Below are 25,746 nucleotides of genomic sequence, written 5' to 3'. Positions count from 1 at the left end.
CAACAGTCAAATATTGTCACCATATAAAGTTGTTGATGTGAATATGCTGGCAAACTTTTTCTCATTTTCACATCCACCATACATATACTAACATATGCGGACTAATCACTATGTCCCTGTGGTGGCAATTGTATTCATCAAATGTGGATGAAGATGAACCCATTCAGCTCTCTTTGATTTGCATATTGACTACAGATGGAGGAGAGAGGGAGGGGGGGGCGGTCAAGCTTGGCGATAATGTAAAGGGCATTCTGGCTAACATAGAGATTAGCTTTAGCACGTAAGAATCACACAATGAGATTATTATAGTAAGTGAGTCAAATACTTTTCTGTTACAGTCCCCAATTTGGCATCTTCACTGCAGTTACATATTTTAGGAGTGCACTTCAGCAAAATATAGGTAAACCATAACATCTAAATGTAATAGAATTATGAATTAAGTTGAACAATCACTGTTTTTATAGCTTTTTCTGTTCTGTTGTGACAAAACAATCTGTATCTTTGACACCTATGTCTTTCTTTGATCCGAAACATTGAGTTAAATAAGGCAAAAAAGCCTCATAGTTCATTGGAGACTGCAGAGTAAGGTGATATTTGTATTTATCACAACAAACGTCACCCCTCCTTAACCGTTACGCAATTAAATGTTCCTATTCTTCCTGATAACATCTATTCTCTTATAAGCCATTTAAACTGCTCTTAATGTGGCTTTTTCATCAATGCTCCTCTGTGTCTGTGTTCAGTGAAAGAGACGGACACTCACAAGCTGTGGAGAAACATCGAGCCTCATCTGAAAAAAGCCATGCAGACTGTTTACCTGCGGGAAGTGTCCAGGTCTGTCGCCTTTACATCGATCTGCTAATGAACCATGTCACTTTCTGATCTATCGGCTCGTTCTAGTTCTGCTGCTTGTTTGCTGCCTCCTGGTGAACAACCTGAATCAGCGTATTTACTGCTGCTGTGGTTTGTGTTCATAATTCCCTGTTCTCTGTTCTCTTTTCAGCCTGCAGTGGGAGCGGATGCAGCAAATGGAGGAGAAGGAGAATGGAGCAGTGAGAGGTACCGACAGACACTTAGCGCTGTTGAATCTAATGACGTAATACGCTTGCAGAGCAGATGTTAAACTGCTAAAGCATTGACATTCTGCATTAATGCTCAAATTGGTAACGGCATAAAAATGAATCCCACTGTATGAATCAATGTACTGTATGACTAAATGTAGGGCTGCTGAGCATCATGATGTACTGTAGGAAAGTCTTTTTACACACTGCACAGTACACCGGACTCATTCCTTTATTTCCCTTCAGGTTTGTCCGCTCACACTCATGTTGAGCTGCCTTATTACTCCAAGTTCCTTTTGATTGCTGCCTACCTGGCATCCTTCAACCCTGCCCGCACAGACAAACGCTTCTTTGTAAAGGTACAGCAGTTTCATATGATAAATATTGGTATCTTGTACAGATTGTAAAGCCCTTTAAGTGTTATTGTGTGAGTTTAATGTTGCTCTGTTATCCCCCAACAGCACCACGGTAAAATAAAGAAAACAAACTTCTTGAAGAAAAATGAAAAGGTGATCATCTTAACATAACACTCCACATTTAAGCTAAACTGTTATATAATCTTAATATGTTCCGTCTCTGTTTTCTAGACTAGTAACCACCTTCTAGGGCCAAAGCCGTTTCCTCTGGATCGCCTACTCGCCATTTTCTACAGCGTGGTGGACAGCAGAGTGGCCCCCACTGCCAGCATCTTCTCCCAGGTCAGGGTCGAGACAATTTCAGACGCAAAAAAAGATTACCGTAAATGAATAATGATCGTTTTTTTTTGGGCACGTTCTATCACATTCCATTTGTTCTATGTTTCTGCATAATATCAATTGATTCTCTTTGGCATCTCAGAAGTGATTCATAGCTTTTTAGCCGTGCTAGTGGTACAGTACGGCTGTAGAGATGGAAATGTCTGAGAGTGTGTTGGTTTGCCATTTCTCTACAGCCTGAAATACCAACTTCTGGATGGACATTTTGATGTCCTCATGTCCTAATCTGTTAACCTGAGCTCTGTAGTGGGATGATTTTGTATTTTATTTGGCCCTACAGTGCCTTCAATCTTTCTCTATGATTGTGACTTTGAAAGTCAACTTTAGGAATACTCCTGGGTCTGTGAAGTAGCTTCTACAGAATATTTAAAAAATAACGTCGTGCTTGTTTCCCCATTTTCCAGTTAAGCAAATTAAATGAGAACATACAGTCATTTTAACAGGATTTTAAATTGTAATTTTTCCCATTTCTGGGAGCAAATGACACACTATGTTATGTTAAATCAAATTTAATGGCCACAGTGTCTCAGATGAGAGTTGTCTACCCATATGGTCATGAGTTTTGTATCTGAAGCCAAATGCTGATCTATTTATGGCCCGAGCATGAAATGGTTTTAGGAAATTAGGCTCAAACCATATCTGTGCTACTGGCTGTCATTTAGTGCTTCAAAGTGAGGCAAAGCTGTTTAAAGAAGTGGAACGGAGAGGCATTTCATGTTTCCCTCGATTCTCCGTCAGATCTCCTCTCTGGTGACCCTGCAGCTGTTGACGCAGGTCAGTCATGGCGACCAGATCGATGCCCCAAAATACAAATGTGCCGTTTCTATGGACTTCATCTGTGCCATCTCCAGGTGTGTGTGTGCATGTCTGCTAATACACATTTGACTGAAAATGAAAACAAATTACGAGTTTTTTCACAGAGGATATGCTTTGTCTGTTTTATCTTCCAGAACTGTGAATTTTGAGATTATCAAATACCTTTATGACTTCCTGTGAGCCCCTGAGGAAAAGAAAGAGGCAAGACACGGTGACAGAAAGACAAAAGAGGGTAATACACATCTGAAGATAAGCAGTATCAGGAGATGGACTGTTGTTGGGATTTTCTGTGTAAGAAAATAATCCAATGATGTCGCTGCCCCCTTGTGGTTAAAGAATAACCCTGTTTTCCTTGTCTCATGACTGTTAATAATAATGTTTAATATTTGCATTTGTATAAAATAAAAGCCATTTTTGCAAGTTTGCTTTACACTTGTTTGAGTTTTTCTGTGTTTTTACAGGATATATCAAGAGTAATACTATAGTTTACATTCCTTTTTCTTTTTTATTACAAAAGGAAGAGAGCCAGTAGATAATCCTGTTTAAAATAATGGGAGAAAAAGATGAACACTATGAAGGTTAAGCATGTGTGCCTTACATGGAGCGACCTTGGCACCGTGCAGGAAAATCATCGTGCTTGTTTAAAGGGAGGGTTCACTTTCCACAACGTGTCACATTTGTTGATCCTGTTGTTTGAGGTTGTATACTGAAGTCATGGGGTTTCCTGAACAGGCAGTAAGTTATTAAGCTAATACACACACCCACACCTCAATGCCACACAATCACAAGCTGCTATTTTGTCTTCTGCTTCAGCTTTATTTAAAAAAAAAAAAAGGATACAAAAGGTAAACATGGGCTTAATCTCTTCAGACACTTTAACCTGTTTGTGTACTTTACGCTGCAAAGTCTCCTCCTGTTAACCCAACGGGCAAGAACAAGTAAAAACTCACTCAAGTATTTTGATGTAGACTCCCAGAAAATACAGATTTGGTGCATATAACTGCCACTCGGCTCCACTTTCTCCCTGTTTAATCCCTGAGGGTATCTGTGGGTAAGTGGACCGTCTGAGAGATTATCCCTCGTGCCAAAGTGTCCTTGGGAGAGCTCAGCGACGATAAACAAAGACAAGTACCACTTTGCAAAGGTTGACTGAGTCATCTAAATGCATATGTGATTCTTTTAGAGGTTAGAAATAAGATATGTCAGAGTTTGCAGCAGAATTACAATAACCTGGTTTAAATCTTTATAGAAATCTTAGTCTATGAAAGACCTTTTCTTCAGAGGCCGTGTACTGAACTCTCAGGTTGAATTGTGTATAAGGATAAAGTCATCGGGGCAGGCACTAAACGCTGTGCCTCCTGTTGTGGATCATCGTCATGATGTGGGTCAGGTCCAGGCTTTTTATCATCACCTCCATGAAATCATCATCACCTCGAGCACCAGCCACAAACTCCTCCAAGGAGAGCTCACCTGTTAGAGGGAAAAGACGTTAAAAACATGCAGTTTTCTCCCAAATTAAGTCAAGTAAAAAAAGTCCCACACCCCCCGTTTTAAAATTGCATTTCATGTATTACATTGTACTTGTTGAATTAACCTCCTTTGGTAACGATTTAAGGATTGTTGGAAGTTCAACAGCCATCAACATAATATTGTGTTGTTGTGATTGTCTAGTTTTCTACAGAAGAGAATTAGTGCCTACCATGAGAAAAAATGAATATGAACATTTATTATTCATTATGTTTTTTTTATTCAGTTGCATTTTGTGTAAGAACCATTTAATCGATAATAATTCATTCAAATTCTTAAATTACTGAAAATGAACTTGACATTTTAGGATTAAAGTTGAATTTCTGAGAATAAAATCAATTCTACGGTTAAAAATAAAGGAAATTGCACCAACTTTTTTTTATTTTTTTTATGTCTGGCCTTCCATAGATTTTAGCCTCAAGACGGCCTCAGAGCTGATAAATATCTCAACACTGTCCACCCAATGTTCTAAATCTCACACACTCACCATCTCCGTTTATATCAATCCTGTCAAACACGCGGTTAGTGAAATCCTCAGCGGAATCTTCCTGACTTTCATTCCCATTGATAGCACGGATAGCCTGCAGGAACAGAGTATATCAGTATGCCATGATGAGACCATGAGTTGCTATACAACAGAGAGTGCAGTATATGCTGTACCTTTATGATGTTGAGGAGCTCATGCCGGTCAATGCAACCGTTACCATCCACATCATAGAGTTTGAAATACCAGCGCAGCTTGTGCTCCATCTTCCCTCTCATCACCAGACTGAGAGCAGCCACATACTCTATGAAGTCTATGTAGCCGTCCTGCAAAAACAAGTGGGGCAAAACATCAATTAATTATTATACATCACCGTCTGATTAATATTAAACTATTTTCACACATTCAAAGAGGAAAATCACTGACGACGGCCCCTTAATTTCAAATTCTATCTGTGTGAAATAAAGTGTGCCACAGGGTCATCTCCAGGGTCTGTTCAAACAACATCAACAATCTCACAGATAATGCCATAGTTGAAATCATGCAGAGAGATTAATGTGAGCTGAAGGGGGCCTAAATATAGCGATGACCCTGTTCATGCTCCGAGACAATCTTAATAAACATGATCCGGGGTTTACATGCGTGTAGCTGGGAGATAACTGAACCGCTTGTTTGAGTAACAATTGTTATATTCAGTGTAGATAATAAAGACAGCATAACTCACTGATGCACACAAATTTAAGTCTTTCTTCATCTCATGTCAATAACGTCTTTGTCCACATGGTATTTATTTAGTTTGTCTCTTTAAAAGGGAGTAGAAAGAAATGCAAAACGTGACGCAAACTAGAAACCCCACATATACCTAGAGGTGGGACGTCGTGGAGTACAAATACTTTGTTACTGTACTTAAGTACATTTTTATGGTATCAGTACTTTACTCCACTCTTTATTTTTCTGACGAATTTTTACTTTCTACTTCTTACATTTTCAAAACAGATTTACTTTAGTTTTAATCTGTGTTTGGTGGCGTGATCATTATTATTTAGAGTCATTGCATGTATCCGTCATTTCCTGGTCTTCTCTAAAGAAGAGGGACCAATGAAAACGTTGTAATTTTGCCGTTGTTCAGCATCGAAACATTCCTTAGCTAACAATGACATTATTGTTCTATTAATATAAAGGGAGGTCAAATACTCTTTAAAACAGCTGGTAGCTATGGGTACTATTTTTACTTAAGTACAGTTTGAAGCCCATTCTTCTTTACTTTTACTTGAGTAAAAAGTTTAGTCAGTACTTCTACTTTTACCAGAGTAATTTTAAACACGAGTATCTGTACTTCTACTTGAGTAAAGGATGTGTGTACTTATCTCTGCATATACCATCAAATCCTGACCCTCTCAGATAAAAAAAAACGTTCTTTCTCTGCAACCAAAGTCTAAACCCTCTTGAACTTTGTATTTCAATGTAAAGAATCTTACTTTGTTCATGTCAAACGTGCGGAACATCTGCTCGATGTAGGTGTTGGCCTCCTGGTCCAGGCCACGCAGGCCGAAGAACTGCTTGAACTCGTGCAGGGTGAGCTGACCCGAGGGACACTCCGTCATGAACTTCTTGTACCAGAGGTGCATCTCCACCGCCTGCAGGTCGTCCACGGTGCTTGAGGATGAGTTACCCATTCCTCTTTGACACCTGAGTGTGTAGGGAGAAGATACCTTGAACCTTTTTTCTGCAGCTGCTGGTCTACTGTGAAGGGGATGTTATCCCTCGTCACAGTCACACAACAACAGGGCTAAGGGGGAGAGCAGCAGCTGATGGGGGGGCCTTTTGTAGCTGGGGACGTCCTCCTTGGGTCTAATCCATAGACTGTGTATATAAAGATCTAATCACTGTCTGTAAGCCGGACAGAGGCAGATGATCAGCATAATCGGCCCATTGAAAGGCCAGGTGGACTTCTCCATCCATATTTACCACGAGAACTGCTGACACACAAGATGCAGCTTTCATCTGTGACGTGGAGACGAGGGACATCCATCACATAATGCATCTGAACTGAGGACTCCAGTATGAGTGGAGCAGGTGTTGTGTTCTTGTTTTACACTATGCACATTAAAAAACACACTACTCAGCAGATTGAGAATTCATAAAAAATGATCTTTAGTTGCTGCTCTATTTCTGAGATTTGCAGAATCAAATCAAATCAAAATCATGTCTCAAAACATATCTTGCACCTTGATGCTTTTTTCCCCAGTATTTTCCGTTTTAGCCTATTTTTCGGGTTATATGCAGTACTACGTCTATAACACTGTCTTACCACATCACACCAACATTTCTATTTTTCTATATTTAAACTGAAAAACCTAAGTATTATTACTTAGTCACAGGGAAAATTATTCAGTTTTATGCCTACAATGTTAACATGCGACTTCCTATTATAATCATACCATCTCACTTTACCAAATAACTTTGAAATGTGATAATTACCCTTGCATAGTTCATGTATCTTATGTTAGTTTTTGTTTAACCATGTGAGGCACTTTGTAACTTTTTTCTTAAAAGGTGCTGTAAATGAAAACATTACTATATATTCGATAGAGAATTTTATTGCGATACCACAGTTTAAAAACAAGAAGGCATGGCTGATTGTTACAGTGATTAAACATAACAGTTAGCGTCATTACTTTAAAAACAATGCAAAAAGCTTTTTGATCTCAGTGACGATACCAGAAACAAGTAAAAATAATAAATCCATCATGTCTTAGTGCTTCTGTATGAAATGAAGTCTCACTTCCTAAATATAAATTTCTTCATATCTTCCTAAGCAGTATTGTGTTAGTGGTATTTAGCAGATAAGTGCAGTTAGTGTTTCCAACAATCCTTTCTTAAAACTTCATTAGTCATTAAAAGAGACAAATAACACAGATATATACATGTTAGTGTATAAACTGGAAGCTAAATGAGCTATAAAAAATGTGATATGAAAATATATGCACTAATACAAAACAAAAAATAAAGTAAATTAGTAAATCATTAGTAAATGCAGCTTTGGGTCCTTTTAAAGCAACATTTCACTTCCAATTTTGTAATTTCTCACATCGACATTTAAAGAATGGTTTCATTCATAGTAGTTGCCTCTGGAATACATTCAGGAGCAGCGTAACTGGCCATAACACTTGCAAAGTAGGATAAGAGTTTCAGATTATGACAGGAAAACCACAGGAAGCATAATCTTCACAGGAAGCTCATTGTTCATTCAAGGATTTGCATTACTAATAACACATAAGAATTGGCTGCTCGACAAAAACAATATATTTTGCAGCAAAATTAAATATGCTTCAGAGAGGCACCGATTTAAGAAAATCTACATTTGGCTGGTAGCTTTCAATGAAAAATCCTACACCTGCTGTAGTGCAATAATGAGGCAACACATTTTACTCTAGTTTGCATTACCCTGTAGCCCATTTGCATTAACAGCAGATATGAGTGACGAAACGCAGCAACAATTTTACCTCACAAATAGAGCAATATTTTCCAACATTTTGGAAGAGCTTTAAGACAAATTCGAATGATGGAATACACATATTATGTAACCACATATAACAAATAGCTATATTTAGAAGCTTAAAAAAGTAAACAGCTATATATTTTCAGTAAGGCCTCATTATCCTTCTTCATATTCAGTGGCCTTAGGTGTAGACAACACATTTAAATAAGTTTAGTCAACGTTGATGATCCATGTCAGAGCTCGGACAGATATCTCTGGCACCTCCACCAGCGACATTTATCCTCTTTCCCCAGTGCAGATATTTGTAGATGGAGTCAAACACTGACACCGTGTGGCGTGCAAACAGGCTGGTCCACTTCACTGCGTCCACCATCCACTGCACTGTGCGCCCCACAAAGGCCACAAACACTGTGGTGTAGTGAAACAGCAGCAGCAGACTCCTCCCAAGCTGCTTGCCATGGTTGATGATCATGATCAAACTTTGTTCATGTCCTGCCATCATTATACTGTTTGGAAGTTAATTTAATGTTTAAAAAAAAAAAGTATATTAAATGCAGATACTCCCTAGAAAGTACACGCCTGTCAATTTGCAGACAGTCCCTTATACACGCATATCGCGGCTGTCCAATCAGAACACAGGAAATGTTGTTTCCGGGAATGTTTGGTGATGTGGCTATGCTCTGACATCCATCCGAGGAAATATATCACATAAAAAGCAGATACATTCACCTGGAAAGCACTCGAACAGGTGAGTCAAAATGTCCTTCTTTTAAAAAAAAAAAAGCTCCACCAGTCAGGCTGCAAAGTAGAGCTGTCATCCGTCAAGGAGAAAAACTCAGCAGTGCATTTTTTAAGAAGCTGTCCTTATTTACCAGCGTTAGATAGCATTAAGTAGCATTAGCTTACTTACTGTAATTGTGCAAACTACAGCCAGAGTAAACACCGGGTGTCTTGGCACAGTGTCCCCTTCACACTGCTGTTTCTTAATTTTAAGATGTGTCTTCTAATTTTTAAAGACACCGTTGTCCAGTCTCTTGCAAAGTTTGCCGTCCATTTTTGCGTTAGCTAGCTATAATCGTTGCTGTTCACAAAAAGAGTGACGCAGCCGCAGTGGAAAGTCAGGCTGGTTCGGAGGAAGTCGACTTTGTTCGATCCAACTCGGAGAAGATAGGTCGGGGATCTCTGCCAATGTGTTGCTTTGCACATATTTGCGTGAGGGGGAAAGGCAAATAATTACAAAATATGGGAAAATGTTAGCACAGAATAAGTTGAATAGTTATTTCTGTAAGCATGGTTCTGCAAAATGCCTTGTTCTGAAAATAACAAAATATAGAAAATAATGTAATATTCATGTTCATTCTAAGTTGTTAATATTTGTACACAATTGTAACGGCACTAAATTCCTACGCACAGTTAAAGAAGGAGCCATGAACATGGAATTTTTTATCACACTTATTGACTAAATGTAAACAGGAATGAATGTTTTAGAAGCAGATAAGGAAATATTTGACCATATTTACTGATGTTATATTGTTCCCCCTCACAGTGGCATCTTTATGTTCAGCCGTCTGGCCACAGTCCTCCAGGAGCTCTCTGGAGAGGAGGGCCAAGATGGAGACCCACAGGTAAGAAAGCAACAGTACAATATGAAAAATCCTTATGAAGGGTTTTGCTCAATGTCGTTTACTTTTCAGCTAAATATGTAATAATATCTGGTCCAATTTCAGCTGTTTTTACCTGTTCGTTTTACAAAGTTAACCATAACAAATAAACTGAACTTCTCTCTTTCCTTGAGCAGGGCATGCTGGTGCACCAGCTTCCCGCCGGTGAGGGCCAGGCTCCAGGGGAGTCAGAGGCCCCTGAGGAGGCCTTTGAGAGGCTGGCTCATCTGGAACAACTGGTGGTCCAGCTGAAGGAGCTCATCCGAGAAAAAGACACTGAGCTGTCTGACAAAGATGCAAAGCTCAAGGTAAATAAGCTGTGTGTGTGAGTCTGCTATCGAGAGTCCAAAAGTCTCCTAATCCTATTCTTTGTGCCAATGTCTTTTATCAATTAGCGCTTATGTTTTTTTGCTTTATATCCACAGAATGAGAAAGACGAAGCTGAGGCCCGCTTCACCAAACTCAAACTGCAGGCCAAAGCCAAGATGGCTTCCCTCAGCAAACAGATCACTGAGCTGAAAGGACAAGGAGGGGCACCGGTGCGTTTGAATAAGGCTTAATACAGGGTGCCTACTAGGGCTGCACGATATTGGAAAAAACTGACTTTGCAATTTTTCTTCCCCTGCGATATATATTGCGATATGAAAACATATTTCATGTGGAGAAACACATGAAACTACCTTATTCAGTGTTTTTACCTTTAATCACCGGGTCCGTTTGCTTTGGAGATTTGATTATGATTGGTGGCTTGCTGTGCATGCAGAGCCTGCATGTCACTCACTCAAGTACCCCTGACATGAGAACCGCGCAAGTTTTCCTTTTGTAGCAAGCAGCAAAAGAATTGTAACATGACGTGTTTGAGTTAGTTTGCCTACTTAATATAGCACGTCCACGCGATGTGAATATTGCGCATGTGCATATCGCGATTATCGTCACGATATATCGTGCAGCCCTAGTGCCTACCATGTCGAGTGTAATCCTTGAAAATTGAAAAAAGTACAAAGAGTGCTTTAAAGTCCTGTAATTTCTTCTTTAAATATGTGTATAAATAAACACTTAAAATGGTCATGGTTGTATGATAGTAGCAAAACATCCTCCAGTATCCTGTATAGTTCCTATAGTTCAGTTCCTATATAGACTGAGATATGCCTCTTGTTCACTAAAAACCAACAATAAGACTCAATGCTTTTATCTGATTCCAACATCTGCTTTGTCTACAGCAGAGTCCAGATAGCTCTTTCACTGGAGCCGGTCCTGCAGTCGAGGAGGAGCTCCAAGAACTGAGGAACAGGCTGAGGGAGGAGGAGGCGAACAGCAGAGAGCTGCAGGAGCGACTCCGGACCACAGAGAAAACCCTTCAGGACAAGGAATGTGCCCACGCTGAACAGGTGACATAGCTGTGTTTATAGCAACATATAGACATATTGTGTTAAACAATTACAGAGTTCATTCATGATTCTGCTTTCTAAATGAATTCTTGTGCTTTTGTTTTCAGTTGCAGAAACTGCAGGCTGTGGTCTGTGAGAAGGACGTGCGTTTCCAGGAACAGATCCAGAAACATGAAGAAGAGCTGCTGGGGGTCACAGCACAGTCTCAGAGTGACGGCCAGCTTCAGCAGGTACAACACCCAAGAGTGCTTTAAATAACTTACATTCAAAGTGAGGATTATATATTTATCAACCCATTTAACCCCTACTCCAAGAATTTGTTTGGTTTTCCTTCTCTTTCTATTCTCTTTTTGTTGATTTGTATAGCTACAACTTACTAATATGGTGATTATCAATCAGTCTGCTTGTTATTACCGCAAATAAACATAGGTTAATGAAATGCCAATTTTGTTAAGTCCGTTTTTTTTTTGACAGTACAATTTCTGCAACATACAGTATAACACCTTCTAGTCCTAACATAGCCGATGAACACGAGCTAATCACTTTACTCTGAAGGAAACGGATAACTGGCAAATCACTGGAATTTGCTTCTGATCATCTTAAGGGGTGAACACAACAAGCAATGTCTTTTTAGCTTGTAAAATAGAAAATGATGTCCACACATCACAGATTCATTCACCATTAATACAGTCATTTGGTCACTATGTTGTTCTGCTCTCCCAGGCCCTGAATGCAGCACAGAGGCGCTGTGAGGAGCTCGAGGAGGCCTTCAACTCTCGATCCCAAGTGCTGGAAATGCTGCAGCAGGAAGTGAGCAGCGCTGATCAACAGAAACAGGTACGGAGATGGATTTAGTGCATGTGGACTGTTCTGCACACTGTTATTCTTGCTCCTGCTAGATGAAAAGAAAACTGTTCAAACAGACACACCCTCATCTTGATGGCACAACATTATTATGCATTGTTTGGCGTAGCCACACAAAACACACCCACTCAAGTCCTGCTTCTCTCTTGTCTAATTTCTGCACAGATCCTGACGGCTCAGTTCCGGCAGATGGAGCAGGAGCTGGCCGAGGCCGCCCTGCAGCGGGAGGAGGACAGGCAGCAGTGGAGCGGACAGGCCAGCAGGGCCGATGCAGAAGTGGCAGCCCTCAGATCCAGCCTGGAGGACTTGGAAAGGGACAGGGCGGAGCTGTTGAGGCAAGATGGTGAGCTGGCTCCTTTGAGAGAGGCAGAGCATGGGAATGTGGAAGCTCTGGAGAGGGAGAGGATGGAATTCGCCAGATTGGAGAGAGAGCTGTCTCTGATGAAAGAGGCTGAATTCGCAGCTGTACAAGCCAGCCATGATGCTTCAGAGAGCGACAGGGCGGAAATACTGCGGCTTGAAAGCGAGCTTGCATCCCTGAGAGAGGCTGTTGTTCATTCCAGCGAGGACGCTTCAGAGAGGGAGCAATCAGAAGTAGATAAGCTGCAGCAGGAGCTGGCCTCACTGAAGGAGGAACATGAAGATGCCCAGAAGAAGGGGGAGGTCTTGGCTGAGATTTGGAAACATCTTCGCTTTTTGGCTGTCGAGGATGAGCAAGCAGCGGAGGAAGTCCCCGTCCCTTCTGACCTCTCCCTGTTCCTGGACACTGTGCAGACTATTGAGACACAACTGACCAGGCTGAGAGAGGAACGCAGTGAGAGCGAGGAACGCTGTGCACATCTCACCCACACCATGGAAACCCTTCACGGTAACATCATGTGTTTATGAAGTTATGTGTGTTTGTGTCAAGCCTTGTTATTAAGATGCTATAACATGAATCTTCAATTTTCAGATCAACTCGACAGAAATACCACAGAACATGAGGAAACCGCTGCCAGGGTACAACAGCTGGAGCATAACATTATAACAGTGAGTGCTAAGACAATGTAACTTCTTTACATATGATCTGTGGCTGGATGCATTATCCGAGTCATGGCAGGCTTTTGCATTTATACCTTGTATTTAATCGTTTTCCTTCGATTTCCTTCTAAACAAATTTAGAAATATACTCATCATTTATTGTTACAATTACACTATTGAACTATAACGACTCTCAGTCCTACATTGCGATGGAGTTTATAAGACTGTCCATACTGAAATGGAAAGTTTTGTTTTTCAATCTTTTTTACTGACTTACAGTTGGACATGTTTCTTCAATCTAATGGTACTTTGTGTGTGAACGTCATTTCTGTACAAAGTGAGAACATTTATAGGTACATATTAGTAATTAAGTCAGATTTATCTTATTCGGCCGATAGGAAGAGTTTGGTGACCTGTCAACTCGCTGGGGAGGTTTTCTTCTTTAAATTGTGGTCATGCTGCACGGATCACAGTCACACATTCTGAGGAACGATCACAATGCGAGCCTGGCCACCTAAAAATGTGGTCTATCCGGTTTTGTCACATTCCAAACAGAGCATTTTGCATGCACTCACACCAGCTATGATTTATAAACATCATGCTAATGCTAGGCTGAAGAAGAAGCAACTTGTTTTGTATACAATGTAAACTTGTAAATAAGCTCTGTGAGGCTCTGCACATGTTTTAACTTCAAAAAAATGTTATTGTGGGACTAAAAGCTTGGTATAGACTGAGGTGTAAAAAGTAGTTCTTAATATCTACAATGTCAGACAGCTGTGTCATTGTATTTTCCTCTTTCATTGATATACCGTTTGCACAGTCGGCTTTTATTTAGCGAGTAAAGGGCAAGCTGACTGCTCTTATCCTCTGAAATGAAATGTCCCTTATCCCCTCTGCACTGATCAACTGTTATTCCTTACTGTCTTATCCCGTCTTCACTTAAGGCCATAGATAGTGCTCACATAGATTTAAGGACAATGATAGAAACCATGTCAAGCTTTTTAAAGGGTTTCTTTAGTATATGTTTTAATAATAAGGTCAACAAAAATGTAATTCTGCAATTTCAAATGTGTTTGTTTCAGACACCTGAAAGAGATGATGTGACTGAACCATCGGGCCAAGATTCAACTGAAGCTAAGCATGGTACACAAATTGAATTTGTCTTTCCAAAATAAAACTAAAACATTAAATGGGAGCATACATACAGTCAAACAATAAAGAGCTCTTGGTGGCTAGGCCACTTTAAAAAAAAGAAAAAGATTTGAGCTATAACTTGTGTCAGCCAGTGATGTTTTGCTACATTATACTTCTACTCCACAACCTTTATTTTACAACTATAGTGATTTGCTACTACTACTGCTGTAGATTTTGAGTTCTTTATTTTGTGACAGCAGTTATATAAAATAACAAAATCAGTGTGCCATTCAATTACATTGTGAGAATTCAAGAAGTAACAGAAATGCTAAATCCCATCTCCTGTTATTGTCTTTCACAGAGCACATACTGGAACTAGAGCAGCAGCTTTTAGAAAGAGACAATGAGCTGCTGGCCTTGCGAGAGTCCCTCAGACAGGCCACTGAGCAGAGCGCCAGTGGGGTTGCATCGTCTGAAAACTACGAACAGACCCCAGATCAGGGTCAGGATGCAGATACGCCCCCCCATGACAGTTCTGCAGCTCTTTCTGGCTTCATGGAGGATTCACGTGACGACGAAACCACCTTAGTTGCCGAAGACACGTCAGTCTTCTCCATGTCTGCTGGTACTGAGAGCAGCCCAGAGCTCATCGGAGACCAGTCTGAGTCCCCGGAAGAATCCAAAGGAGCCTCCTCAGATGAGATGGTGGCCAGTAGTGATTCAGAGGTGGCCCACAGCAGCTGGACCCTCCTGGAAGCTTTGAATCAAGATGGAGGCCAAGAGTGGCCGTCCAACCTGCAGGACTTTAGCCAGCTGCAGTCCTGGGAGGCGACGAGCATGGAGCAGGAAACCTCCACAGTTCAAGTAGAGTCCTCCTCTGTCATTATCAGAGAGACGGTTCAAGTTCACGTGACTCAGCAGAGTTCTTCCACCACAGAGGACAGCATATCCTCTGGTCAGGTCTTTGCTCAGGCTTTAGCAGAGGAGCTTCAGAAGAGGTACGGTGAGATTCTGGCTGAGCTTCAGGGGCTCAGAGAGGCAGCTGCAGAGTCACAGGAGAACATCAAGAGCTTGGAAGAAGAGACACAGTATCTCACTGCTGCCAAAGAAGAAGCAGAATCCCAGTCCAATCGTTTTGAAGAGGAACTTCAGTCCACCAGAGAGGAGATGGAAAAGCTCTCTCAGAACAGCAGCTCTGGGGTGGAGAAATACGGTGTTGAAATGCAGCTTCTAGAAGAACAGATAGACATTTTGAGCAGTGGAAGTAAAACTAAGGAAGAGAGGATCCAGGCCCTGCAGGCAGATCTGGAAACAGCTCAACAAGCTTTCTCAGAGCAGGAGGGGCATGTCAGGATGCTCAGTGCTCAGCTGGAGGACAGGGAGCTCCTCTCCTCTGAGCTCCAAAGGAGACTCCAAGAGATGGAAAACAGCATGTTGGAATACTCTCAGACATCAGAGCTCAACAATGACACTCTATCAAAGAAGGACACGGAGATCAGCGAGCTGCAACTCCTTCTCGGACAAAAGGAGCAAGAAGCGACGGAGCTCAATGACAGTATGTCAGCAAAACTCCTCCAAGCAGAGGAAGAGAAGTTCCAGAGAAATGGTGAAGTGAAATCGCTGAAGGAGCAGATAGTAGACTTTGAGAAGATCAGAGACGAGAAACAGAAAGAGAGTTCTGAAGACTCAGGCGCTCAGGTAGATGATGAACTCACTAGTGTGCGAAAGGAGAAAGAAGTGCTGGAGACCCAACTGATGACCACAAAGAAGAAGTTGCAGGCTGCACTTGTGCAACGCAAAGAGCTCATGAAGAAGGTTGCTGATTTCGATGTAGAAGTGAAGACATTGAAAGAGCGAGAGGTTGAAACTCCTGCAGACATCCCAGAGGCAGAGCAATCCAGAGGGCAGGAGATCCAGGAAATGGAGGCCAAACTCCTCGAACTCCAACAAACTTTGAGAACCAAAGAAGAGGCGGTCGAGGCCCTCGATCTGAAGATGACTCAACAGGATCAAGTTCTCACTGAAACACTGGCTGTGAATAAAAAGCTAATTGAAGAAGCTGAAAACTCTCAGCAGGCTGACGGTCCCCCTGAAATAACTGCGTTACAGTCCCAAGTGGCCTCTCTTGAAGCAGAGTGCGAAACCCTTCAGAAGAAAGTTCAGGAGGCTCAAGAATCTCGCAAGGAAACCATCCGCAAAGCCAAAGAGAAAGACAGGCACCACCGGGAACAGCTGAAGCAGCAGAAAGAAGAATACAACGAGCTCGTAGAACGATGTGAGGAGCAGAGCGCGGAGAGAGAAGTGCTTCTGACTAAGTTGAGAGAATTAGAAGAACAAATAAGCACTGAACCTCCCAAAGAGGCCAAGCAACTGGCTGAACACATGGAAAAGCAAGCAACAAGTGATTGGGTCCAGGAGGAATGGGTGGATTTTGCCACGTCAGAGACAGATTCATCACAGCCACAAGCCAGTCATCCGGTCCAGCAACCTGCAGAGCAGTCGCTCTTTTCTGAACAAATGAATGAGTCTTTGCAAGCCCTCAGAGCAGAAATCCAGAGCGTGCGGACGGCTAACGCAGAGCTAGAGAAGCAGCTGCTGGAAACCCACACCAGTTTGTCAATGAAGGAGGCTGAATTATTGGAGTTGGGCGAAGAGCTGCAGGCACTACGAGAAAAGGAAAGACAGATTGATGCACTCTCAGAGGAAGTGAATGACCTCAGAGAAAGGTTTCACCAAGCTGAGGCTTACGCTGAAACCCTGAAAGCAGAGATGGAAATTGCAGCAAAAGCAACCTCTGAAGATTCTACATCCTCCATCACAACTCTTCAGGCCGAGGTGGAGGACTTCAAGGAGTTCCTCGACAATAAGAACCTTGAGATCATGGAGCTAGGTCAGCAGCTTAGCGAGCAGAAGTCTCTCATACACTCCATGCAGGACACGGTGTCTCAGAAGGATCAGCTGATAGTTTCTTTGCAGGAAGAACTGAATGCTGAGCAAGAAAAATCCCAAAGGTTAGAAGTCGAGGTTCCACAGAAGCAAGAGGAAGGAAAAGACAGCGAGGCAAAGGTCCAGCAGCTCCAAAGGAAACTTCAGGCTGCTTTGATTTCTCGCAAAGAGGTCTTAAAAGAAAACAAAACCAAAAAGGAACAGCTGGCTGAAACTGAGAAGCTCATTAAAAAGCTGAAGGACAAAATGGAGTCTGCTGAAAATGAGCTGGAGAAGCTGAGAGCGGAAAGAGTCAGACTGATTGATGAAGTTGACCGGACATTAGTGGAAAACCAAAGCTTAGGATCGACCTGCGAGAGCCTCAAGCTGGCCATGGAGGGCGTAGTGAGTGAGAAAGACGCCTGTAAGAGGGAAGTGGAGCTGGCCAAAGAAGAGGCCGCCAAAGCCTGCAGAGAATGGGAGGAGAAGGTTCAAGGCATGAAGGACGAGTACGAGACTCTGCTCAAGTCGTACGAAAACGTGAGCGACGAGGCCGAGCGAGTGAGGCGAGTCCTGGAAGCCGCCCGGCAGGAGAGGAAGGACCTCGCGACCAAGGTGAGGGCGCACGAGGCCGGGAGGCAGGAAGCTGAGAGGCAAGGAGAAGAGGCACAGAAAGAGGTGGATTTGGTGAAAGACAAAATGAGAAAGTTTGCCAAAGGAAAGCAGCAGAAAATAATGGAGTTGGAGGAAGAGAATGAGAGACTCAGAGAGATGCAGGACAAGACCGTGGTAAAGCGAGAGGGAAGGACTCTCAAAGCAGAGGCTGAAAGACTTCAGGATGAGCTGGGGGCTTTGAAAGCTGACTTGGATTCTACTGTGGCAGAAAGAGACTCGTTAGGGCAGCAGATTGAGGAACTGAAGGAACAGCTTGCCCAAACAGGACCGACAGAGGACACTATAACTAATGCAGCTGTTGAAGAAGAGGTAGTCACTGCCCAGCAATCAGATATAACCATGACCACAGCAGAGCCTGTTGAGAGTCAGAATGAAGACAAAGAAACACAAGCTGAACAAATAGCTGCAGCGCCTGCACCAGAAACACACTCTGAGGAAAAAGCAGAAATGACTGAAAGTGTTTTATTAGAGGAGAAAATGAGGGAGATGGAAGCAGCTGTCAATTCAGAGAGGGAACTGTGGCAGGAACAGGAAGCTAGACTCAAAGCGGAGCTGGCCTCTCTTGAGCGAGATCTCCAGGAGAGTAAAGAGAAGGAGAGCCTGGTGGCCTCTCTGGAGAAGTGCCTCCAAGAGGGCAAAGAGAGAGAAAGGAGCCTGGTGGAGGAGGGGGCCAAGAGGGAGGCGCAGTTCAAAGAGCTGCTCAGGAGCCTGGAAGCCGAGAAGGACAACCTGGAGGAGCGTCTGATGAACCAGCTGGCCCAGCTCAACGGCAGCATCGCAGACTACCAGCAGGAGGCGGCGGACAACCGGGAGCATTTGACCGAGCTGCAGCGGGAGGTGGAGCGGTTGGCGAGGGAGCGGGCCGAGTTGGAGGCCGAGGCGCAGAGCGAGAGCGACCGGGCCGCCAGGCTGGAGGAGGACATGAGGCAAGCACAGAGAGAGAGAGCCGAAGCAGAAGCAGAGTCTGGTAAGCAGAGGGAGCTGGAGCAGCAGCTGAGGTCCGCTCAGAGGGTCAGGGAAGGCAGCCAGAGCAGAGCGCGGCAGCTGGAGGAGCTGCTGAGGGAGAAGCAGCTGGAGGTCCGGCAGCTGCAGAGGGACTGCATCAAGTACCAGGAGAGGATCAGCGAGATGGGTAGAGACGCTAAGGCGCTGCAGCAAGGTTACAACGAGCTCCACAATAAGTTAGAACAATCCCAACTGGAGACTTTGACAACTCTAGAAGACCTGAAAAGGACAGAAGCAGAGAGTGATAGCTGTAAATCTCAGCTGGATGAGGCCCAGGAGCAGGCACGCGTAGCTATAGCGGAGAGGAGTACCATGGAGCAGACCGCCCAACACAGAGAGGCCTCGATGAAGGCAGAGGCGGAGCAGACCCTGGACTCTGTGAGGTTCAGACTCGGAGGCGAACTGAAGGAGATGGAGCTGAGACTGGACGAGGTGGACAGAGAGCGGGACAAGGAAGAGGAAGCGACCCTCGAGGCCAGAGAGGTCGCAAGAGCAGCCGAGAGACGAGCCCAGGAGCTGCAAGCCCGTCTGGACGAGTCTCTGGCCAGGTTAGCTGCCTTCTCGCGCTGCATGTCCTCACTGCAGGACGACCGAGACAGAGTTTTGGACGAGACCAAACAATGGGAGACTCGCTTCAGTGACTCTCTGCAGGGTAAAGAGGCCGAGGTGCGGGAAGCTGAGACACGAGCAAAGGATCTGACAGAACAGCTCCAGAGAGAATCTGCTCTGAAGCTGCAACTTCAGCTATCAGTTGACAGGTAAAAACGTCCTCTTCCATTTTTCCTTGATTGTATTTTTGCTTTTTAGCTTAAAACTTACAAGATTTGTTTTCTTCTTTAAGGCTGGAGAAGGCAGAGAAAGATTTGAAGCTGAAACTGGAAGGGGAGGAAAAGAAAGTGTCAGAGAGCCAAGCCGCCCTAGAGGAGGTGAAAAACAAGCTGCAGCAAACCACCTCCGAGCTGCAGGCTGCACAAAATGAAGCTCACGCTCTGACAAGAGAGGCGGAGAGTCTCAACCAGAGGGCCAGAGCTCTGGAGGAGGCTGTCGGGCGGCTGCAGGGTGAAGTGGACCAAGCCAGGACAGAGCTGAGTGAGCGGGAGGCCGAAGAGAGGCGGCTGTGTCTGAACGTGGAGCAACTAGAGACAGACCTGCGCTCCTCTAAAGCCCTGACAGAGAGTCTGCAGACTGAGTTAAATGAGAAGGAAAGGAGAGAAGTGGAAATGCTGGGAGAGAAGGAGCATGCTGTTGCTCAGGTATTTATAGGCTTTTATCTCCAGCATTCCCCATATATTGTTGACATTGTTCACTTCTCATGGTTGTTTTTGTTCCCCAGGCTGCAGAGGAGGCTAGAAAGGAGGCCGACAGCAGGGCAAAGGAAGCTGAGGAGGAGCTGGAGCAGAGGAGAGGGGAGCTGAGGGATCTGGAAGAAAAACTGCGAAAGGCTGAAGAGGAGAGCAACAACAGAAAAACCAAACTGGACTCTTTCATGAAGGCCATGGGCTCCCTGCAGGATGACAGAGACCGAGTGCTCAACATGTACAAACAGCTGGAGGAGAAACACCTGCAGGTAACACACACAAACCTAAAGCTTAGAGTATTGGTAGTAGAGGAAATAATGTTTATTTTCAATGTAATACTTCACAGGAACTGGAAAGAATTGCTCAAAGCTGTTAGTTCCCGAGCACTCTTAACAAACTCCTTGTTTAAGAAGCAATAATGAAACCCAGCAAAAGGAAAATGATTCTCTGAGTTACACATTAGTGCATACCTTTTCTTTTCTGTATTAGAAAGATCCTGACATCCTGAAGTGTTGGAACTTGACTAGGGCTTGACTAGATATGTTTTATTTTAATCTTAAATACTCCAAACATAGTCTCAAAAATAATCCTGCAAAAAATGTTGTAACTTTAAGTATTATTAGAACATATGGCTTAATTCTTATGAAGCTAAAGGCACATTTCTGCAAACCTTTTAGACAACCTTCCTTTTTTAAGAAAGTGCCAAAAATGTCAGGCACAGAGAGCTTGTAATGGTGCTTTTGATAGACCCTCTCATTCATATTTTCTGTGAGTTGTATGCCCAGCTGATGATATAGGAATGTTGTTGTGTGTGTCAGGTGATGCTGGAGAAGGACGGTCTGATCCAAGAGGCGGCAGGGGAGAACAACAGCCTGAAAGAAGAGCTGCGCTCTCTGCTGGTCCAGAGAGACGACCTGTATGCTGAAAGGTCTCAGCTGTCCGCTCAGCTCCACGGCTACCGCGATGAACTGAACCAAGTCCTGAGCATGAAGGACTCGCAGCACAAGCAGCTTCTGGCGGCTCAGAGAGCGCGCATTGCGGAATTAGAAAGTCAGGTAAAGAGTGTAATCAGAGCCGAAGAGACGGGAGCGGAAGCAGTGAAAGTGGAAAGGGAGTCTCTAAGCCAGGCTGCACCACAGGTGATAGATGCTCCCGGTGCAGAGGTGGAGAAGCTAAGGGAGCAGCTGCAAGCAGCCAGAGAGCAAGTGGAGGCTTTGGAGGAGAGATTACAGACGGAGAGACAGGAGCAGCAGGGCAGGAGCAAAGAGCTGTCAGAGCTGCGATGGGAGGGGGGGGTGATGCGGACAGAGTCAGAGAACGCTCAGGAGAGGGTGGCGGAGCTGGCCAGAGACCTGCTGGCTGTGGAACAGAGTCTGCTGGCAGAGAGAGAGATGACCACGCAGCTGAGAGCAGAGAACCAGTCCTTCTCAAAAGCCATGGCCTCCCTGCAGGACAGCAGGGACCAGGCTCTGAACAAGGCCCAGGAACTGAGCCTGAGACTGGAGGAGATGAGTAAAGCAGGGGGCGTCCCAGTACCCAGCAGCCCCGGGGGCTCCACTGGAGAAGTGTGGGGTCTGAAGAATGCACTACAAGCCCTGCAGAATGACAGGGAGAGACTGGTGAGTTACATGTCTGACAAATACATGTCAATATTATGGACATCACAAATCTCCTGGCAAAAACATATATGATGTTCGTGCATTTTCATTTACATCTATTCCAACATCAATTTGTTCTCCTTCCTTCTCTTTGTGTGCAGCTGGAGCAGCTTCAGACACAGGCGACTGAGCTCAAGAAGCTGAAGTCAGAGCTTGCTCGACTTGGAGCCGGAGAGCTAATTAAAGTCAGCCAGGAGCTGTATGAAGAGAGGAAGAGGAATGAAGACATGCTCAGTATCATCATGCAGCTGGAGAATGTGGCGGAAATGGGCAAACAGCAGATAGAAACTCTCAGGTGAGAAACACAGAGACGGAGTTTAGAAAAGCAAAATGCCACAAGAATGTTTCAAGACCTTAATTAGTCTTCAAATGTATGAATCTTAAAATAGGATCTTAATTGGTTTTATAAATGTCTTTAATCTGTCTTTCAAAAGTCTATATAAATGCTAAGACATGGGAAGAAAGGTTTGATGAATCACTGTTGTTTTATGTTTTATTATTAAGAAAATGCCACACATTAATGCCATACGTACCAGGATACTAGAGGTGTAGGGACCCTGCTTTTCTGTTTTTGAATGAATATGAATTTGTCTTGGTCTTATCAGACTGGAGCGTATGGACTGGATGGCTCAGGCGGAGCAGCTGAAGCAGCAGACCCTCACCACTCTTTCAGAGAGAGACCAACAACTGCGGCAACTCAGCGCCATGCTGGAGGAGGCCCGCACTCAGAAGCCCAAGCTCCAGCAGGAACACTATCAGAGAGAGGTATACAGCTGCTGCTACTTCTTCTGACTGCAAAGGAACATTATAGATGTGTGTGTCCTTAATAGATGGTTCCACATCTCACTTTGGGAATAACAATTGGACTTCAAGTTGTTAGAAATATTTGAATTTGATCCATAGCTCTCCAGAAATGTGGCTTGCACAAGGTTTGATTTAAACCTGTACAATGTACAGAACATAGGATAAGGATGCTTCATATAACGTGGATCCTTTATAATCTTTTTTTCAGGGAACAGAGGAAGTGGACAGCGCTCCTGGAGCCCCACAGGAGCGTAGCAGCCTGTCAGACAGCCATGCATACATAGCCGAGGTCAAAGAGCTGCAGGGAAGGTAAACTCGAGGTCAAACTTGACCTGAAACACTGTTTAAAAGATTAAGGATAACATTTACGGATACTAATCCATTTCTTTCTTACCTCAGGCTAGATCAAGAGATGCAGCAGAGAGTGGCCGCTGAGGAGCAGCTGATGGCCACACAGGATCAACTCAAACGGTATGAAAAGTGATGCAAGATAAAAGACAAGGGAACTTCAAGCAATATTTTAATGTTATACTGTATATATGATCAAATCACTATGTAATGTAAAATGGATTGCTTCTAAAGCCAATTGTTTTTTTTCAATCCAAAACAATGATACTTAGTTATTAAAATAGAAGAACTTCATAAACATGATCAGAAAATTGCTTGTTATTGTTAATTATTATGTGTTTAACGTTGAGCGAATGATCATGATTTGTAATCGCAGTTGATAAACAGTGCTTCAGAATATTTGTTCTGCATCTAAAAAGTGAATGTTTAAGCTCTCATAAATGTATTTAATCGACCAATTATCACCACTAACATCGTTTTTTAAATTATTATTATTAGTCACAGCCAGGGTACATGGCACTCGGCACAGGAGGAGGATCACTCGGAGACGACTGTTTTTATCGAGCAGGAAGGAGCCGTCACTCGAGTAAGGCTCCCTCTAATGTCCCCCTCCACCTCATTTGTCAAAGTAACTATAATAACACAGACGTATGAGCTGGATGTAACCTTGCCCTCTCTCTCCTGCAGGCTCGGAGAGGTGGCCCCAGCTTGATGCGGATGCTGCGGGGGGCTTTCTGCTCCCGCCAGCGCACCCCTCTGCTGCTCAGCCTCTATCTGCTCACTGTGCACATCCTGCTGCTGCTGTGTCTGGGCGGGCTCCTCTGAGAACCGCTCCCTTTAAACACCTGACCAATAGGATCTAGAGTTAGAGAGAGGAGGGGAAAGGGAATGGAAATTTGACGCAGACCTAACCCAAGCCATCCATCTGTTTTTTTTAATGTCATCAATTATAAAAAGGTGTGTAGGAGGCTCTCCACACACACATTGCACTTTACAGGACTTAATGCTGCATTCATGCGCCCCTCGGATAATCCACAGAGTTGGGAAGTCGTTCTTCTGCCTTTATTAGCTTTAAGCCGTTATGTGAAAACAACGCGTTTTGAGTGATCAGAAGACTAGAAAAACTTAATATAAAGTCCATTTAACAATTACCAACATGGACGTTACAGAGACAATTTTGTATTTTATTAATTCAATAAAGCACGACACGCTGATAGCAATATACTTTTCCTGTCACTTCACGTGAACAGCAAATTACGGTATAACCATATTACAAATAACATAGGAGCAGAAATCGATAAGCAATGTGTTAATTATTTAAGTTTCTTACTGTATCCCAACTTTTACTTCTGTAAAATGTTACTGCGTTAGATATGAGCGTTGTTGTCTCATGACATGAGATTATGAAGTTGTGTACTTTCCTAAAATAACATAACTTTTATTGTTCTGTCTTCAAGGGAGCTAAGGAAACTTCCGATTATTCCCAATAACATGAACACAGCATTTATATTTTATCCAAAGTATTTAAATGTATACAGTTTGTTGTTAATGGTTTTAATTATGTTGCTTGTGTATGACTTCAAGGGAAACCCGAGAAGGAAGGACACAGGAGACTAAGTTTGCTTTCTGAAGTGTGTCATGATGGTGTTCTTTATGTGCCTTTTTATATTGGATTTAAAAGGGTCACTTCAAGTACGGACTTACCAGTTTGGTCAATTTCACCGAGTTCTATTAAAATGTTTGGCTGTTGAGTGATGGAAACCTTCCATCCACTTGCAGTGAACTAGCTTATTTGTCAAAATGTCCAACTATAATTTGAAGATGGCTTGAGGTTCAGGACATGCTGTTATAATCCAGTCTCCTATTCTACTCATTTAATGCACAAAATGGGAGCACAGTGCAATATTTTCTCGTACACATTCCTGTAGTGTGTTTGCTTTTCCTCTTATATAAATCACGAGAAAGGGGAGCATTATAGTGTAGAATATGTACGTAAGGTGGAATTGGGTATTCCCTCCTAAATGAACATGTCCAATGAGATCCCCTCCCATCCAGGCTTCTGTTGCACAGATTTAGATTTTACTTTTTGCTCTGTCATTTTTACAGCAGGTGAAAAATGTTACCGCAGTGTGGATCCATTCCAGAGGAGAAAGACTGCCGTGTTTCCTATCAATATCCATCCCATTGTAATCCACTCTAATGTAGCATCATTTAATGCCATAGCAGTCAGAATGATCCACATGTATACTGACATCATCCTCTTGATTCCTGTTTATTTAATCGCTGAGTATTGGTGAAGGATCTGTGCGCATCTTCTTTTAACGTTTATGTTCTTCATGTGTTACACACTGAAATATACTTTAACTGTAAATAACTTTAAAAAGGGCTGTATAGAAAACTAAAATGTAATAAAAGTGATGGTGGTTTAGATCAGGGACAGATCTTGTCAAGCATTAATCATTTTTTTTCATTTGTGTAGAAAAACCACATTGGTATATTTTAAATTACTGTAGTACTTTTGTCAGTTAATGGTTTTATTTAATTCATTAAATACAAAATAAACGTTATCCGATGATTGAGCAAACATTTATAAATGTTGAAGTGACATAACAACTGTGATATTTTAACAATTGAACTGCTGGTTTTAAAACATAATGCTTCTCTGTGGGACTTTTTGTTAAGTTACTTTCACTTTCTTTTATCACAGAATAAAGATTAAACACATCAGCTGTGTCTGTCTGTACTGATGTCAGTGAACTTAAAGATGGTTCAGATGAGTATTACGTCTAAGTCAATAAAATAGAGCCAGTGTGAAAAACAG

The 25,746-nt window shown here is 43.0% G+C and overlaps 3 protein-coding genes across 4 annotated transcripts in view; 2 read left to right on the top strand and 1 right to left on the bottom strand.

The window, feature by feature from the left end:
• Positions 1-3,062, top strand: part of orc5 (origin recognition complex, subunit 5) — a 3,786-nt gene extending 724 nt beyond the window's left edge. The window contains exons 3-9 of the mRNA XM_079655673.1: positions 712-834; positions 1,004-1,059; positions 1,308-1,420; positions 1,523-1,570; positions 1,649-1,759; positions 2,555-2,667; positions 2,767-3,062. Of these exons, the coding sequence (XP_079511799.1) occupies positions 712-834; positions 1,004-1,059; positions 1,308-1,420; positions 1,523-1,570; positions 1,649-1,759; positions 2,555-2,667; positions 2,767-2,812 (610 nt within the window). The 3' untranslated portion in view covers positions 2,813-3,062. The remainder of the gene's footprint in view (positions 1-711; positions 835-1,003; positions 1,060-1,307; positions 1,421-1,522; positions 1,571-1,648; positions 1,760-2,554; positions 2,668-2,766) is intronic.
• Positions 3,063-3,974: 912 nt separating this feature from the next.
• Positions 3,975-6,319, bottom strand: guca1aa (guanylate cyclase activator 1Aa; the record flags this gene model as incomplete). Its single annotated transcript, XM_079656315.1, has 4 exons — positions 3,975-4,102; positions 4,647-4,740; positions 4,820-4,969; positions 6,122-6,319. 4 exons carry the CDS (start codon positions 6,317-6,319, stop codon positions 3,975-3,977), a joined length of 570 nt encoding a protein of 189 aa, XP_079512441.1.
• A 914-nt stretch (positions 6,320-7,233) lies between these two features.
• golgb1 (golgin B1) lies at positions 7,234-25,650 on the top strand. Of its 2 annotated transcripts, none has more exons than XM_079654348.1 (20): positions 7,234-8,893; positions 9,692-9,770; positions 9,944-10,114; positions 10,232-10,345; positions 11,030-11,194; positions 11,302-11,424; positions 11,918-12,031; positions 12,224-12,926; positions 13,011-13,087; positions 14,161-14,221; positions 14,574-19,575; positions 19,659-20,070; positions 20,151-20,384; positions 20,934-21,734; positions 21,875-22,068; positions 22,379-22,538; positions 22,786-22,886; positions 22,977-23,048; positions 23,424-23,511; positions 23,613-25,650. In XM_079654348.1, exons 2-20 carry the CDS (start codon positions 9,702-9,704, stop codon positions 23,748-23,750), a joined length of 8,799 nt encoding a protein of 2,932 aa, XP_079510474.1. In that variant the 5' UTR covers positions 7,234-8,893; positions 9,692-9,701; the 3' UTR covers positions 23,751-25,650. The 2 variants fall into 2 exon arrangements, with proteins under 2 accessions (XP_079510474.1, XP_079510473.1); XM_079654347.1 differs by having other exon boundaries at positions 11,027-11,194.
• The last annotated feature ends 96 nt before the right edge of the window (positions 25,651-25,746 follow it).

Source organism: Notothenia rossii (assembly GCF_949606895.1).
Source record: "Notothenia rossii genome assembly, chromosome: 10".
In the NCBI taxonomy this organism is placed as follows: domain Eukaryota; kingdom Metazoa; phylum Chordata; class Actinopteri; order Perciformes; family Nototheniidae; genus Notothenia; species Notothenia rossii.
Note: the sequence above shows the minus strand (reverse complement) of the source record. Positions and strands in the feature narration are given on the sequence as shown.